Genomic DNA, 17,179 nt, shown 5'->3' with positions numbered 1-17,179 from the left:
CGACCGAGTGAGAAAGAGACGGTAAAAAGAGAGCAGAGAGATTGGGCAGAAGGGCTATTGGCTCATGTGGCTCATGAGGATTAGCCAACCCTAGCCTCAGCCACCCCCATCATGCTGCACCCCGTCCAGCTTTTGTCTGATCACAGCCTGCCCAGGATCATCCAGCTAGCTTGCTAGCCTATCGTCTGGCCCCTCCCTACAGCGGGCCACGGCCCCAACACGGATGAACCCAACAGGGGGCCCTGATATCACATGGAGACAGTGAAGCGGCGCACCTCGGATAGCACACGCCAAATCCAAGGGGAAGCGCTCCCCCCGCAACCTCCTCTCGGTCTGTTGTTTGATATTTTATCTGAGGGACTTAACAACAATCAAACAGCCTCGCAGCTATTGTTGCTGATGAATTCAACAGGCTTTGAAAACGACTTTGAGGAAGAGAATGGAAACGCACACTGTTTTGAACCCTTTCAGAGGAGCCACCCCCACCTCCCAAGAAGTGAAACGGGGTAGACATCAAAAGTACCCCCCGGGGTTGTGTTCCTCAGTTGTTGAGGCTCTCTCACAGTCAGGGGTATGTCCGGGGTTGTAAAGGGGGTTAACTGTACCAGGATTTGTTTTATCCCCCTCAGTGTGTCTGTCTTCCTGTATGTCTGCGCTGTGTACGCACGCATGGAGAGGGAAAGGCTGCGTGTTTGTATGTGGTTATCATGCGTACACTAGACACTGTACATTAAAATGATACTTTTTAGATGCCATTGACATCCAGCTGGTAATTTTGTGCCTGGAGGGAGACCGAATCGGCTCGACAAAGACTTATAGGGAACTAATTTAACAACAACGCTGTCATTACATTGTGCAAGCAACATTGACTTCATAATGATGAGTTAAAGCGAAAAAGAAGAATTTAAATATATATATGTGTGTGTGTGTGTGTGTGTGTTAAACTACTTCTCTCTGCTCTGCAGTTCATCTTGGGAGACCATCTTCAGCAAGAGCAGTGAGGTGGTGTCACCCCAGGAGCTGCAGTGCTGTCGCAGGCTGGTCCAGCTGTGCCGAGACTGCCTGTTGGTCGTCTACAAGTTTGTCTCAGAGTCTCGCGGTTCTTTGACCGGACTCAGCCCGGAGTGGGATGACACCAGGTGAGATGCACATCCGAGCATTTCAGCTGTATTTTTGAAAGATTCTTCTAGCTTCCCGCTGCCACAGAGAGCTAATTATCCATCCTCCATACTGTATAAGATCTGAGGGTGTTCAAATGTCATAGGTATCCTCGTGCACAATGTTGAGATTAACTCCTGCAAAGAAAATTGAATTGAACTGTTTAAAAAAATGGTAATGGCTTGGTCCAGGAGGCATCTTTAGAAATGGGTCTCAAATTCATTATTATTACAGTTAATTACCAGCAACAGTTTAGCCATAATGGTATCGCAACAAATTAAAGGAATTAGACATTATTTGCTCTGCACATCTCTCCACTGGGCTTCTGAACAAAGACACTTATTTCAGTGTCTTCCTCCAATATTTAGGTGTAGCTGGAAACTTGTTAAAGCACCTATTAATAAACTTACAACTCTGACAAAAACCCACTGAAACAAAACTGATTAAAGTCACTGATACAGACAGAAAAAGACTCTGATTTAAAATTTCCAGCCCTATCATCATTATACCTCTGTCAGAAAACATTTGCTCTCTCGCCTCCGCAGAGCCTTAAAGACATCATCTTCATTAGGAGACCCTGATAAAAACAAACAAGCAAAAAAAAATCAGCCTCATTCTGTTTTTTAAGGTTGATCCCCGCAGGAGACAGCAGCTTGGGTTTGTAATGAGTGAACTTTTAAATCACATATGCTTTGGGCTGGCAGACAGGGAGGGAGCTGGGTCGGCAGTGGGAGAGAGGGAGTGTGCTGTTAACAGGAAATAATGGCCCACAGATTAGCGCTCAGGTTAGCCCGGGGCCCCTCGAGGCCTGCTTAATTCAATTAGACCCCAGATGAGCCTGTGCAGCAAATGACCTTACGAGAGAGAGCTCCTTATTTCCTGGGGCCTCACTTTACATGATTCATAACTCTTGCGCATATTTTAACAGGCTATCACTTTGCACCTACTGTATAAAAACCTCAGCTGTTAAAAAAGTATTAAGGGTTTGTGTATGGTTGAAGAGCCGGTTTAGGTTTTGACTATCCTGCTCATGTTTTTTCTTAACTCAGTTTGTTCAGATGTGATAACGCGATGAAATAACTAACAACTAGAATTCATAGCTCCATCAAGCCCAGTGTGTCCAGATACTCGCTGTAGGTATCCTTTAAGCACGCGTTGGTGTGTCTCTCCCTATTTCTTGTGTCTATATATGTCTGTGTAAAAAAAGCTTCCCATTTGCTGCTGGACCAACCTCTACCCATGGCTCCACTCCTGCTGCTGTCGCTGCCGCTTCCTCCTCCTCCTCCGTCTCTTCGCCCCTCGATGCAGGTCTCTGCTTGGTTTAGTTCTGCTAAACCCCCGCCCCCCTCCCTTTCCCCACCATCTTCCAGCACTGTCCCTACTCACTGCTTTCTGCTGTCTCCACCACCCTCACAGCTGTAACACAGGCTTGATCCCACTTGCCCAGAGATGGTTGTTTTGGCTGCACAACCAACAGTCTAGCATGGTCTCCTCTTCTGTCCCTCACTAGCATTTAATAAATAAGCCACGCTGAGATTAATTGATACGGCAAAAGAACAGGATGTGTTTTAAATGCTCAAATAGAGCAAAACGGTGACAAAGTGTGTTCAGAGGGAAAGAGGCGTATTCAGACTGTTTGGAGCTCTGCTGGTCAACCCCGCAACCATTCGGCCAGCTTGCAGCGCATCATCCTTTTTTAACCACATGCTTTACAACTGCGCCTTTCACTCAGTGCTTTTTATCAAGAGCATCTCACCCCGAGTGCATTTTCAGTACGAGTGGCCTCGGCGGGAGCCGAGCGTCTCACCTGCACCGCATCAGTGCCATGATCAACCCTAAGCACCCCTCTCTTCTTGTCACAAGAAGGCAGAAATTGGCTCGGCCTCACATGGCGTGGCTTGCAGTTTCACGGCACAAGTGGCTCGCATCTCTCCATCAGGCATGCAGGGGACAGTTGCAACCCACCACCACTTCAGATAGCTGAGAAGCAATTAGGATTATTTTGTCATTGATGCATAAGCTTTTTATGAGAGGGTAAATTGTGTGTGTATGAGAGCGCGTGGGTGTGCATGCACATGTCATGTGACTGTTACACAACGATCATCAGTCCCTCTTCAGTAACTCGCACTCCACTAACCTCCAACTACTTTTCCTTTGCTCTGTTCCCATCCAGCTGCACAGGACATTTGGAGGATATGTCACTGTTTGATTGAGTTTATCTGTTTTTAAAGCAACATCTTCCACAAAAAGTGGAATTCACGCTAAACTTTGGAAGGTGCTTGCTTTTGTTTTCTTGGTGATGCGACATCAGCTGGACTAAACACACTGCATCTTTGCATGACAGACAGAATGAATATTTGCATCACACAAGTAATGACCATTATACCTAAACATTAGAATGTGGTTAATGGTTGCTTTAATTGAGACTTTTAAATAAATACATTGTTACTAATGACTTTACAATAATAAACTGAAGCTTTCAGAACTTTTCAGGCCTGAATTAGAAAAATGAAATACACTCATCCACCTGCTGTTGTCAAAGACTGCAACACTGCAGTATAATAAGACCATATTCATTATTGACACTCATATTTCTTATTCCTCAAAGGCTTTTAAGGACATGTTTTTCATAGAATGATCCATTTGTATTGGGCTTTCCTTTTTAAATCTTATAGATAGCTATGATGGCCTCAAACAGTTTGCTATGCAACATTTAAATGAGTTTTGTACTGTAAATTCAACCCACTGTCTCATGTGCGTGCACACACATACACCAGCCTTTGTCACACATCAGCGTTGATCGGGTCCACGGGGTCTCCATTGTTGACCACACCTGCCTGCTCGAGTTCAAGCATCCTTCCCGTGAGAAGTGCCCCGATCAGGTGTGTCAACAGCCTGGCGGGGTTATAGGCAAGTCCTTCGTCCTGTGTGGGCAGATGAGAAGAAGTAGCCAAATAGCCCCACTAATGACTTTCTTGTTAAGCTTGGAATTGCTGTCAATACCCAAAGACAATTTTCCCATGATGACAAAAGTTTCAGATCCTATTAACTTTCATTTGTCTGAAAACTGTGGCAGTAATTAGGGTTAATTGGGGTGTGGAGCTGAATGAGGGCTGCAGATAACCTTCAAGCCTCTTTTGTACCTCTTATTTCTGATTGCATCAGCTATCGCAGCAGTCTCCTTCTCCTTCCTCAGTCATGGTGTTTTGTTTTGTCGGGGCCTCTGTCATTTCACTGCGGCAGTCGAATTTTGATGGAGGACTTAAGATCGGCCTGTCAGGAGGAACTGCACTAGATTGTAGCATTGCATGTATGGATTGGTGCATAGAGTGTGTGCCTGTCAACTGATGAATTGAAGTAAAGCACAAGTGCATGAATGAGCCGCAACCCACTGGCTTTCAAGCATGCACATTGTTGCCAAGACCTTCTTAACAATCAAACAGAGGACAAACCTGGAAGAAGCTGAACGAGGGTCCAATTAAATGCAGCCTGCAGAGATGACAGCCATTTGGACATGAGAAGATCCCCCCCTCATCTCACCCCATCTCACCCCTTGCCAGTATCACCACAGTGATTCTTTTTATGAGCTGAATATTCTCAAAGTGACTAGCCGAGGATCTCAGAGAACACACACTTGGCCCCTAATGAATGTTCAGTATTCAATTTTCTTATCTTTTTTTCCTCCCTCGTGTCTTTTCTTGGAGTTTACAGCAAAAACTTTGGAAACGAACTGAAGCGTGACACTGCAAAGCTACAGAATTCCCGGTGGATGTAGGGTGAATCTTTACATGTTTTAAGGTGTCGAGCACAGAGAGGAGAAACATAAGTAAAGCAGGAGTTAATCCAAAGGGTGGCACCCAACACCGTGCTATAAAATCGTTAGAAGGCTCTTTTAAGAGCGCACTTTGAGCTACCTGCTGGGAACGTATGTGAAAGGCCGAGAGCAGAGCGTATCCTGCAAACCTCTCTGGGGTTTAAGTGGAGAACTTTGAGATGAAGTGTCGGACTGAGCCATTGTTCAGCCGAGTCCAGTCACAGATGAAGATGGTGTGCTGGAGGGATACCTGCGGCCCACTTGAAGCCGTTTCAAGGACACTCTCATTGGAGTAAATCAAGTTAATTTGAATCCCTCCTAACTCTCCTGGGTCTGGGGCTGTGTTGAAACAGATGCCCTTAGCGACATGCTTTTTTTTTTCCTCCCCTTTTCCGGTCGACTTCAGAAGAAGCTGCTCAGCTAATTTGTCCAAGAGCTATTTCACAAGAAACGAGGGCTGTCAGAGAAAAAGTGTGCTATCGCTGCTCTGGCTTAAAAGGAGATATTATTTCTTCGCTCTGTAATCCTCAGTGCCAGTGGCTCCCTTTTGATTAGATTGTCACATCTTAAGAGCTTCCATGGGGACCGTTCCCTTTGACCATTGTACTCATTTAACTAAACGAATATTAGATGTATTTTTATTATTAGCTTAGGATTTTTGCCACGGATATAGCAATAAGATCGCATAATGTCTCATATCACAATATGAATGTGTGCTGGGAAAGCCCATAAATGTAAATCTTGTTCTAAGCGATCAGTCTAGAAGAATCCAAGCATCCCGTCTCATGTCTTCTGAACGCTACCCTAACATTTGCATAACCTTCAGTTAACCTTGTCCAGGATCCCGATCATCTCATCTGACATTTCTCTGACAACCATACCTGACTCATTTCCCTTAACTAAGGAAGATGGAAGCGGGGTTCAGCCCTCGCCTTGACTCAACCTGACACTGGTCTCATTCTCAGGTACTGGAACGCTGTTAGCAGGAGCTGCCTCACTGCTCTGTCTCGGTGGAAGGTGTCATAGAAAAGTCTTAGAAAGGTACTGACGCCTGTGCCTCGGAATGATAGGTGAGGATTTTATGTTCATGATACCAAATAATGTAAGGATCAAAGCTGAAAACCCCCAAAAAACAGTTGTACTGAGAGAAAAGACAGTCGGTATGAGGTCCATGATTTATTACTGTACGAGCAGATGCATAATTACTGCACATAACCTAATTAAACAGGACCGCAGCTAAGAGCTCTGTGTGTATGATACTTTAGATTTGGTACATTACACAAAACTGGAGCTGAAAAGATTAAAAGATTAGAACATAAATCATTATTTTGATAAACACAAGAATCGCCAAGCAAAGAGAAGAAAGCCAAATGTTTATTATTTTCATCTTTTTCAATGTGAAGATTTTTTTATTTGTTTGTTTTGGTTAAATGTGATTTAAAAAAGACTATTTGGGGCTTTTTGGACCGTTGAACAAACAAAACCAAACATCTGAAGATGCCATCTTGGTCCGTGGTGATATGTACAACTGGCGCTTTTTACTTTCTTCTGGAATTTTCTAAAAAAATAACGTAGCTGTTTTAACAAGTGCTGCAGTTCATACGGATCTCACAAGTCTCCAGTTTTTCTTTTTTTCTACTCTTTTCACTTTTCTTTCCTTTTCTTTCTTTTTTTAATCTTCAAACTTCCAAGCAAATATTAAAGTTGAATTGTGCAAATGGAGATGGTCATAAGTGGTAGAACCATTAATGAAAAGTTGGCTATATGCTGTCTCAGTGCCTACTCAGGCGCCCCGACCTCTAAATTGCGACCTTTGCATGACTAATCCTCTCATTATGTTCATCCTCTCTCCTAATCCCTCCGTCCCTCGCTCTTGTCCGTCTGTCCAGGTATCTGCTGCCAGTGACCTCCCAGTTCATCATGAAGTGGCCTTCGTCCAGCTTTGGCAGCATCTCCTCAGCCGTGCCACGCTCCCGTAACCTTTTTGCCGCCAGGATGGGCCACTTCTGAGGTCACCGTGGCAACCCTGGCCTTTTGACCTCCCCTCTCCTCCCCAACCTCGCCTCCCTTGACTTTTTTAGCCAAACCCAGATCTTAGGTGTCCTGGTATAGATCTGAATTTGGTGCTGCTCTGGACCCCAGGTTGGGGCCTGGTTTTGGCCCAGTCTCCTTGTGGAAGATCAACAAAGCAAGGCTGGATGATTTGGGATCGCTAAAGGGAGCTGCTCACTCTGCTCAGCAGACCACCATTACCCTCGGTCCCCTCCCTCTAGCCCCTCGAATGCCAGGCGATGGGCTTGCCCCGCGTTTCTCATTGTAACTGCTGTATTATACTCACTGTACAGTTACAAGTCATGGTACTGTAAAAGAAAAGAATAACAAACACTAAAACAATGCAAGGATTATTTATTTATGTACTTATTTATTTTCTAAGGTTTTTCCATGACTGCAGTGAATGCTGATGCATAATGCACATGGACTAACAAAGCTATCCATCATTTAAATTAAAAAAAGTGGATGTACAAAACTTATTTTTGCCGACTATAATCAGTTATTTTGTTTCCATTTTCTGAAATGTTGAAATGTTATTTATTTCGTAACTTATAAGAGAGGCTTTATGTTAACAACAGTCACTTTATGTTCTCGCTTTTGGAGGTTTTTTGCAGTCCAGATGTGGTGCCCGGAGGACCCGAAAACGGGTCGCCTTTTGAACGCTAACGCTTCATGTTTTCCCTGTGTGATATTATTAAGTGCAGCACTATTGAGCAACACAACGGTTAGAATGTCAGTGTAGTAAAGCTGAGCCTATTTGCCTCTTTAGAGAATGAGACGACTTTAATGCCACAGCATCAAGAGCCAAACCTCTCAGAGAGCGCACACCAGTTCCTAATATGCACTTTGCAGTTTGTAACAGAGAGAGAAAAGTGGCTTGCATGACTAGATTTTAGTCCCTTTAGACTCTGATGTAGTGGTTAGACAAAGGAGCTGCGTTTGGAATATACTTGAAGTTCTGCGTTGACATTAATTATTCTCATCTTCTTTGTGTTTGGCTGCACTGAAAAGAAGACACTTCACTTTTATGTTTGTCGTCTCGAGTTTGGATGCGTTAGGGATGACGAGGATCTGTTGCACGATTTAGAGATTGTTCGACGCGCTGAATTACTTGGCTGATCTGTTCAAATGTATTGTACTGTAACAGCAGAGATTTGGCTGGGATGAGCAGCTACAGCCCCCCCCCAACACCCACCACCGCACTGTAGTTAAGTGCTCGGGATTTCACAGATGTGCCAATAATACGCACGTCTGCATCATGTGTTGGTTGACTTTTATTTAAGGTTAATGTGTCATGAACTACTGTAAGCCTTCGGTTAAATGATTAAATGTTAATAGGGAGAAACATTGTGTCCATGTTTCGTAGTTTACTATGTGTACTAGCCCATGAGTTGATAACTAGAATTTCAAAGATGGTAGTCTGTACGCTACGGTGCGTTTTGTAACAGTTTTGACTAACAAGTGTAGCAGCAATGCTGCGCTAAATCTGCTCAAACTGAACTCTCCCCTCGTCCCCAGCATCCGTTCACAATGCCAAACATTTTTATTTTGCCTGATTGATTTGTCTTATTTAAGAGCCGGACTTTTTCATTGGAGGTATGAGATTTTTAATTTTACATAGCAATAAAATATTTAAACAAACTGATTTCACCTTTTTTCTCATTCATTAATATTATTATTACTTTTTTACACTATTTTAAAAAGTGGCAGTGTAGTTACAGATTGTGCTCTGCTTTCCTTTTCAATCAAATGTAGCCTTGGTGCTGAATTGGAAAATTACAGAGAACGCAGATTAAATGGAAGATTGTGAAAAGGAGACGAAAAGTAAGCCGAGTATGACTTACATTTTAAAAAAGAAAATGTGAAGAGGAGTTTCGCTTTTACAACCCCGTCCGCAAACCCTTGAAAGCCACATGAAAATGGGAAATAGGTGCAAAGTCAATATTTGTTATGACCACCAATTCAATTCAGTTTGTTTTATAGCACCAAATCAGAACAGCTTTGTAATGTGACAATTCTACAATAATAAAGAGAAAACCCCAAAATCAGATGACTCGCTACGAGCCAGCACTCGGCAACAGTGTGAAGGAAAAACTCCCGTTTGACAGGAAGAAACCTCCGGCAGAACCAGGCCCATCGGCCACAAAGAGTCCTCCAGGCTTCTCGAAGGACATTCAAAGCTCTTTTTTGGATGTTGCTGCCTTTTGTTCCAGTCTCTGTCGAGATGACCTTTCATCGCTGCTTCGATAATGTTGAGGTCTGGGCTAATCCATGACTGATAGTGCTCCATTTCTACCCATTTATGCACTTACTGCAGTGGCTGAAAAATGAAAACTTTAATCTGATGGCACTTTTTTCTTAAACTCAGCAGATCCCCAACACCACAGGCTGAAATGCAGTTCCAAGCCATGACAGAGCCTCTGCCATGTTTCACAGATGACTGTAGACACTCACTGTTGTAGGTCTTCTACATATTGACAACGATTTGACCCCAAAACTTCTAATTTGTATTCATCAGACCTGCTGCCACTGATTTTCAGCCCAGTTCTCGTGTAACCTGGCGTACCTCAGCCTTTCCTCCTGGTTCCTTTCCTTAAGAATGGCTTCGTGAAAACCATCCTTCCACTGAGAGCATTTCTGATGAGGCTTCAGTGAACAGTAGTTGGATCAACTGTAGAGACAGATGCATCTCTTGAGTCTTGTGTCAAGTCTTTGCTGTATTTTCTTCTTAAAGGCATGACTTTCAGACCCGTTCACCTGCTGCAGATCAATTCTAAATTCAAGCTCGACACTTCTTCTTTTGTCTTCCACTTGTCCAGTTCTCTCAAAAGATTTAAGAACACACTGCACACTATGCTGAGCTATGCCAAGTTTTTTTGGCTAATAGCTCTTTGAGAATTACCTTGCTGTTAAAAAATACTATTTTATGCCTGTCAAACTGAGTTATCTTTGGCATTTTTCATAGATTCAGCTAAAGAAATTGAAACAAAAGATGTTTAGTTTTTTTGTGAGAGGCTGCTAAGATGCAGTTTAGTCCTTTACTGAGTTTTTTCTGTTATATGTAAACACACAACAATGTGCACCACTGCTCATTTCTTTGTGTTTGGTGCCTTTTTTTGTGCCTGAATGATTCAAAAAATTTGTGTTAGGTGACTTAACATAAAAACATTCCTGTGAAAATGATCAGGTACAAGGACTGGACTGAAAATGAGTGGAAAAAGCAAGAAAAGAAAAAATGGAAGTATTACTCCAGACCACTTAAAAATTACAGGTGGCCCCGTAGTGTAGCAGTTATACATTTGCAAATGAAAACAAACAAATGATTCCCAGTTTGATCCTGGGATAAGACATCAATCCATTTGGGGGATGCATCAGGAAAAAAGCCAAGTGTAAAAAGTCCCACCAATCAAAGTATGCAGAGCTACCCGCTGTGTCAACCTCTTGGGAATAAAGGAGCATATAAAAACTGACAAGTCTGGCTCCTTGGATGCAAACTGTACTGTACAGGTGGACAGGACCCTCTATTTCTCGCAGTAACTGAGTCAAATACTGTTGTGGTATTTGAGTTGATGGACTACTTTTTACGTTTTCGAAGGCGACTCTGAACGACTCATGCAAACTTTTTTTCTCTCCTGAAGTATCTGCCTTATTTAACTTTTGAACTGTAGCATGTAGTTTAGGGTGTCAAACAGCCATTCACTGCTGGGGTTGGTTTCCAGGCTAAACACATAATTAGCTGCTCAGCTGCAGCGCTTTTAACAGCATCTAAATGTAAATGCAAATGTCACTCGGGTCTGGTTAGATGCCGGTGTGGTCGTCACTCTTCACAAACACACTGTCTGCCCGTGACACAGGAGAACAGCTTTCTTTACTTTGGCTCTCGCTCCCTGCTGTAGTGCTGACACTTTGGCAGCAGCTGGTGGGACGCCAATCAAACGCAGACCCTGACGCACCCCCTCCAGTCAGCTGAGAGGAGGGGAAGACACTCCGGGAGGACCTTTTTTTTCTTGCCTTAAATTGTACAAAACACTCAACAATAAACACAAAGTCAGACTTTTTTGTGATGACTAAGTGGGAGTGGGGTGACTAAATATGCTTTTAGCTTTCAGAGCCTGAACACAACCTAACCACGACATCAAGTTCAGGCTAATTACTGCAGATGAGTGTAAACAAAAAAAAATGCTGTGAAGTAACTTAATGGCCTGCCACGAGTCTGGGAACTCGAGGTGTGGATAACTTTGTCTCTTATGCTGACCTGAGACAGTTATGTTATAATTGAGCGAGAACCATTAAGTCAAAATCTGTAGGTGTTGAAATGGAAAGTGAAAAGAAAAAAAACAAACAGGCAAATTCAAGTGTAACTAAGTGCAAACACTTAATTTAAGTGCTGCTGTACTCTAATGGTTTTCAAACTCCCTGTCCATTCGATATCCATGTGGGTTAACCTCCAACTGATATTACATTTCACAGCAGAGGCCGTGCTGGACAGGTGACACTCCTGACCCGCCACTTGCCTCAGAAATGAGAGCGTGTGTGCATCAGCTATTTCTCGTTCTGTCTTGACCTGTAGATACCCTGCACTGACGTCTGTGCGTGTGGAGACAGAGGACAGAGCCAGTTTTATTTAGACCTGTAACAGCAGCTAACCTTACAGATTCTTGTGCCCTTTCTACCTCGCCCTCCCCGTTCCTGTCAACAGAAGAGTTGCAGGGCGTGACCTTGAGGCCCTCTGGCCTTCGCCTTGGCCACGGCCCCCACAACCAGACGAGAGCAGGGGCAGTGACTGTCTGGCTCTGTGACCCTGCCGCGCCATCCAAAAATACCCCCACCCCCCCTTGCAATGGGACTGCACTGTTCAGTCCTGACCTTTCTACCCATCACTCCCCTCATCCCCATCCCCACTGATTGCTCCATCCCTCTCTCCCCCTACCTGTGTGTGGTCCAGGCAGCTTTGCAGCCAGAGTCCAGCCTGGTTTTTTTTCTTTCTTTCTTTTTTGAGCTAAACCCAGATGACCCAGTTTCGGGGCCCTAAGCCGACCTCTTCGGCTTGGAGAGTACAAAAGCGACTGGGAGCTGTTTGAGAGGTGGATGGTTCAGATGAGATAAGGAAGCACACTCTGGTGCAAAACACAGATGGCAAGGCTTCAAATCTGCTCTTAATCCACTATTCCAAATGACATGGAGGGAAAAGAGCAGCGTGGTTTATTCTGTAATTATGACTGCCTGAGCGAGGTGTCCAGAAACCCAGCTGCCCTCCTTTTTCTTTCAATCGAAGCTTTAAAAGTGGAGCTTGTAGTGGTCTGTGTGCATTCGAATAACAAAAGTGACCTTTCTTATCAGACAAATATTGCCTGTTTACTGCCTGTGTATGACATGAGGTTTGTGTGTGTGGATTATGACTCTCTCCTACCAATGGGGTGTGTAATGGCAGCATGCGCTGTACACTTAAGCCAAAGCATTATGACCACCCTTGCCTTATTTGCTGTTGGTCCTCTGCTTGCTGCCAAAATAGCTCTGACCCATACAGGCAAGTCTTCTGCAAGTGCCCCGTGGTATCTGGCAACAGGAAATTAGCAGCAAATCCTTTAAGTCCTGAAAGGTGTGAGGTGGAGCTGCCGCAGATAAGACTTGTTCTGACACATCCTCTATTGCAAGTTAATGGTTTGTCCCTCCTTGGAGACATGTTGGTAGGAAATCACTGTTGCTGACTAGGGGGACTTGAGAGTAATTCAACTTCTGAAGGATCAGCCATACTATACAAATATCATGAGATAGCATCATGGTTACCTGTGCACTTTGGTGTCAGAATGTGGGAGAAGTTGATCACTGCAGTGAACAATCAACCTGGTCTGGACAAACAGAGTTACTAACAGGAAGCTAGCTTGGATGATGCTATCTGCTAATCAAAGTGTAGCTAACTTTCCTTGTGTTGATTTGTTGTCATTGCCATGGCGATATCGTGGGCAGAGACACCCCCAAACATCCGAATCGCCTCTGTGTGAGTTCTCTCCAACATATTTAAGCATCTCAAACGCAGAAATGTCCAGCTTAGATTTTAGAGCTAGAATAGAGTAAATGAGGAAATGATCCAAGTCTACGGTGGCCCTGAGAGGCCAAACACACAACTTAAGAAAACACCAGCTGCAAAAGCACACAAAACACAACAGAAATAGGAAAAAAGAAAACAGAAATAGGAAAAAACAGATTTCCAAAAGCACAAGGGAAGTGTTTCTGGGGAAACAATAACCCGACGGACCAGTTGCAGGAACCAAAATATGCTAAGACACTTAAAAGAAGTGGTTTTGTGAGGAAAGAAAAGATGATTGGTACGTGTGTTAGCCTGACTATTAGCCTAAAACTCCGTCATCAGTATTATATGAATCATGATAAAACACAGCTAGCATGTTTTGGGTTCCTGGTGACTGCCGCTAACCTCCAGCAACCACCAGTTTCCCGTACTGACTGACGGTTACCGCAGGGTGGGAGGGGTTTACTGACTGCTTTCTAGACCTCTGTGAGCAGCCTTAGTTTCACAGCAGCTACTAAGGTTAGGCTGAGCTAGAGGAAAAAGCGTGCAGGTCGAAATGAGCTATAAAGACAAAAAGCTCGTTTTTATTGCAAGCCTCAAGTGGACATTAGAGGAACTGCATTGTTTTTCTACAGCAGCTTCATTTCTGAGGCTGTCGCTCGTCTCTGACCCTGACATATGGCTATAATGACTTTGCCCTTGTTAAAGTTGCTTAGTCCTTTACTGTCCATTTCCACCACATCCAATTCACTACAATAACTGATTCTACACCAGCTCTGTAATACTCTGTGTCCCCACATGTGTTGCTGTGAAAAGAAAATCAGTTATATTTTGGCTCATTGTTGTATGTGTGTGTGTAGCATGTTCACATGAGTTGTATTTTATTAGTTTTTCAGGCCTCACACCTGCCTCACTGTCCTGACATCATCCGAGTGTGTGTGTGTTTTTATGTGTATTCTCACTGGGACACACACGCTGCAGTGCATTATGTGTGGTGCCTTGATAGCAACATCTTTGCTCTCAGCAGGGATCCTGCATGTAACTGACACATAAACAAACACATGCACGCCACGGAGCCTGGACGGTCTCATCCTGCCGGCTCCAGTTATTCACTGCGTGTGCGCTTCTGCCTCTCCGCAACAAATTGGTATTTTCAGAGTAAAGTTTTTATTTTCATATATTTTACAGATGAGCAAAAATTTTAAACTGGGTGTAAAATTCTTTAAATAAGAGGTCTCCGTTCACTTCCCTGGGAAACTGATTAGCCGTTTTGCCTCGACTTTTCCCCGCATTCAGCCGCTGCTCTGATTTATTACCGCAAAGTAATGCGATCAATCAAAGAGTGTGACCTGCTGAGCTGAATCAGACAGATCCTGATGCATCTCATCCCATCATTAATGTAGTTAACTAGATTATGGTCTGAACAGTTTGCTCACTCTTTAAATAGAAAGGCTCTGCTGTGAGCATTAGCGCATCTGCTAATTTTCTCCAGATTTTAATATAACAGCTCCTCTGAAGTTAGTGGAGGGATCTCTTTACTTCTTCTTTATTTCTATAATAACCTGTGGCAGGCTGTGCAGTAATGCTATAAAAATGGGACACGTGACAGGATAATCCTATTGTTCCTCAGATGAGTGTCTGTAGGAGCAGTGCTCAAACACAAAGTGCGTGATTACCAACAATTTAAATAACGGCCTAATAGATTAGGTCATTAATTGAATGGTTAGAGCCTTTTCATAGTTGCTTCAACAATTCTTTATAAATGTCACACTACACACTTTTAATTTTTTCCTGTTTCCATTTTGGAAACTCCCATTTCACTGTTTCTACAGTCACGAGAAACGACTGAGAGGTGATTTCTCAGCTGGTCCAAAGGCAGCAGCTCGGCTAACAACACTTCGACATCAGCCCTATTCTTGCTCCCCTTCAGTTTCTTCCAGTGAAATTCAAAAGTAACATAAAAATGTTATCAATATCACATAAAGCCCCAAAAGGCCAGGGCACTGTGTATACAGCAGTAGCTACTAAACTTTGTAACAGGCCTATTCGATCGCCTGAATCTGTGGTTTCTGTGCTGAAAACTCATTTCTGTTTGCACTTCTTTAACCTTTTCCCCAGTTTTTTGTAGCTGCTTGTTCTAATATGTGTGCATACGACTGTGTATGCAGGAATGAACCAAAACCACGTGTGTGTACGTTTGAACATGTACAAGACAACCTATTATTAATATCTGTACAATTTTCAACTACTGGTTAGAGCTAAACTTCCTACAAGTTGTGCAGCTGTTTTCCAGAAGTGGAATGATTGTACAGCATATGTCTTTAATGTCTTTAAAAAACAAGAATTGGTCACACAAGTTTGAATTTATTTTAGACTTTTTCTAATCCACACAGGATCACATATATACACTGAACAAAATTATAAACGCAACACTTTTGTTTTCGCTGAGCTGAACTCAAACATCTGAAACATTTTCTACATACACAAAGGACCCATGACTCTCAAATATTGTTCACAAATCTGTCTACATGTGTGTTAGTGAGAACTTCTCCTTTGCCGAGATAATCCATCCCACCTCACAGGTGTGGCATATCAAGGGGCAGATTTGACAGCATGAATATTGCACAGGTGTGCCTTAGACAATAAAAGGCCACCCTGAAATGTGCAGTTTGATCAAACAGCACAGTGCCACAGATGTCACAACCTTTGAGGGAGCGTGCAGTTGCATGCTGACTGCAGGAATGTCTACCAGAGCTGTTGAGGAAGCTCAGAGCTGTTGAGCCCGTGAAATTAATGTTCATTTCTCTACCATAAGCCGTCTCCAAAGGTGTTTTAGAGAATTTGGCAGTGCATCCAACCAGCCTCACAACCGCAGACCACGTGTAACCACACCAGCCCAGGACCTCCACATCGCCTGAGACCGGCCACCCACACAGCTGCAGCAACAATCGGTTTGCATAACCAAAGAATTTCTGCACAAACTGTCAGAAACCGTCTCAGGGAAGCTCAACTGCATGCTCGTCGCCCTCATCGGGGTCTGGACCTGACCGCAGTTCGTCGTCGTAACCGACTTGGGTGGGCAAACACTCACATTCGATGGCGTTTGGCGCGTTGGTGAGGCGTTCTGTTCACAGATGAGTCCCGGTGTTCACTGTTTAGGGCAGATGGCAGACAGCGTGTGTGGCGTCGTGTGGGTGAGCGGTTTGCTGATGTCAACGTTGTGGATCGAGTGGCCCATGGTGGCGGTGGGGTTCTGGTATGGGCTGGCGTATGTTATGAACAACAGGTGCATTTTATTGATGGCATTTTGAATGCACAGAGGTACCGTGACGAGATCCTGAGGCCCATTGTTGTGCCATTCATCCATGACCATCACCTCATGTTGCAGCATGATGATGCACGGCCCCATGATGATGATGCACGGCCCCATATTGCAAGGTTCTTGCATGGCCAGCATACTCACCAGATATGTCACCCATTGAGCATGTTTGGCGTGTACGACAGCGTGTTCCAGTTCCTGCCAATATTTAGCAGCTTCGCACAGCTATCGAAGAGGAGTGGACAGGCCACAGGCCACGATCAACAACCTGATCAACTCTATGCGACGGAGATGTGTTGCCCTGCGTGAGGCAAATGGTGGCACAACTGTGCACATTTCAGGGTGGCCTTTTATTGTGGGCAGTCTAACGCACACTTGTGCAATATTCATGCTGTCTAATCAGCCCCTTGATATGCCACACCTGGGAGGGGGGAAGGATTATCTTGGTAAAGGAGAAGTGCTCACTAACACAGATTTATAAAGATTTAAGAACAACATTTGAGAGTCATGAGTCTTTTGTGTATGTAGAAAAAATTTCAGATGTTTGAGTTCAGCTGATGAAAATGGGAGCGAAAACAAAAGCGCTGCGTTTAGAAGTGCACACGGTGATGACTGTCGTTTTTAAGTGAACATAAAGTAAACAGCCAACCTCATAAAGAAAGTTGCATTCTGCAAATAAACAAATAGCTAGCCGATTGCACACACAGTTGTTCGCGACGCCACTCGTTGTGTATTAATCTACACACCCCTGGTTTGCGGGTCGTTGTTGGTTTCATTCGTTTTAATGGTGAGCTGGTCGTTAACGGGC

General features: G+C 43.9%; 1 protein-coding gene and 1 pseudogene across 3 annotated transcripts in view; one reads left to right on the top strand and one right to left on the bottom strand.

Annotated features, from left to right (window-relative positions):
* ttll7 (tubulin tyrosine ligase-like family, member 7) overlaps positions 1 to 8,669 on the top strand; it is an 82,202-nt gene extending 73,533 nt beyond the window's left edge. The window contains exons 20-23 of one of the 3 annotated variants that reach the window (XM_085246347.1): positions 966 to 1,139; positions 2,366 to 2,466; positions 5,938 to 6,042; positions 6,862 to 8,669. In XM_085246347.1, coding sequence (XP_085102473.1) covers positions 966 to 1,139; positions 2,366 to 2,466; positions 5,938 to 6,020 — 358 coding nt within the window. In that variant the 3' untranslated portion in view covers positions 6,021 to 6,042; positions 6,862 to 8,669. The remainder of the gene's footprint in view (positions 1 to 965; positions 1,140 to 2,365; positions 2,467 to 5,937; positions 6,043 to 6,861) is intronic. The other 2 variants (XM_085246349.1, XM_085246348.1) reach the window with 2 other exon arrangements.
* A 4,449-nt stretch (positions 8,670 to 13,118) lies between these two features.
* On the bottom strand, positions 13,119 to 16,761 carry LOC146558907 (uncharacterized; annotated as a pseudogene).
* Positions 16,762 to 17,179: the final 418 nt, after the last annotated feature.

This window comes from Mchenga conophoros, linkage group LG15 (assembly GCF_057382185.1).
Source record: "Mchenga conophoros isolate Kocher_MC1m ecotype Shallow Benthic linkage group LG15, M_conophoros_male_GT1.1, whole genome shotgun sequence".
Classification (NCBI taxonomy): Eukaryota; Metazoa; Chordata; class Actinopteri; order Cichliformes; family Cichlidae; genus Mchenga; species Mchenga conophoros.
Note: the sequence above shows the minus strand (reverse complement) of the source record. Positions and strands in the feature narration are given on the sequence as shown.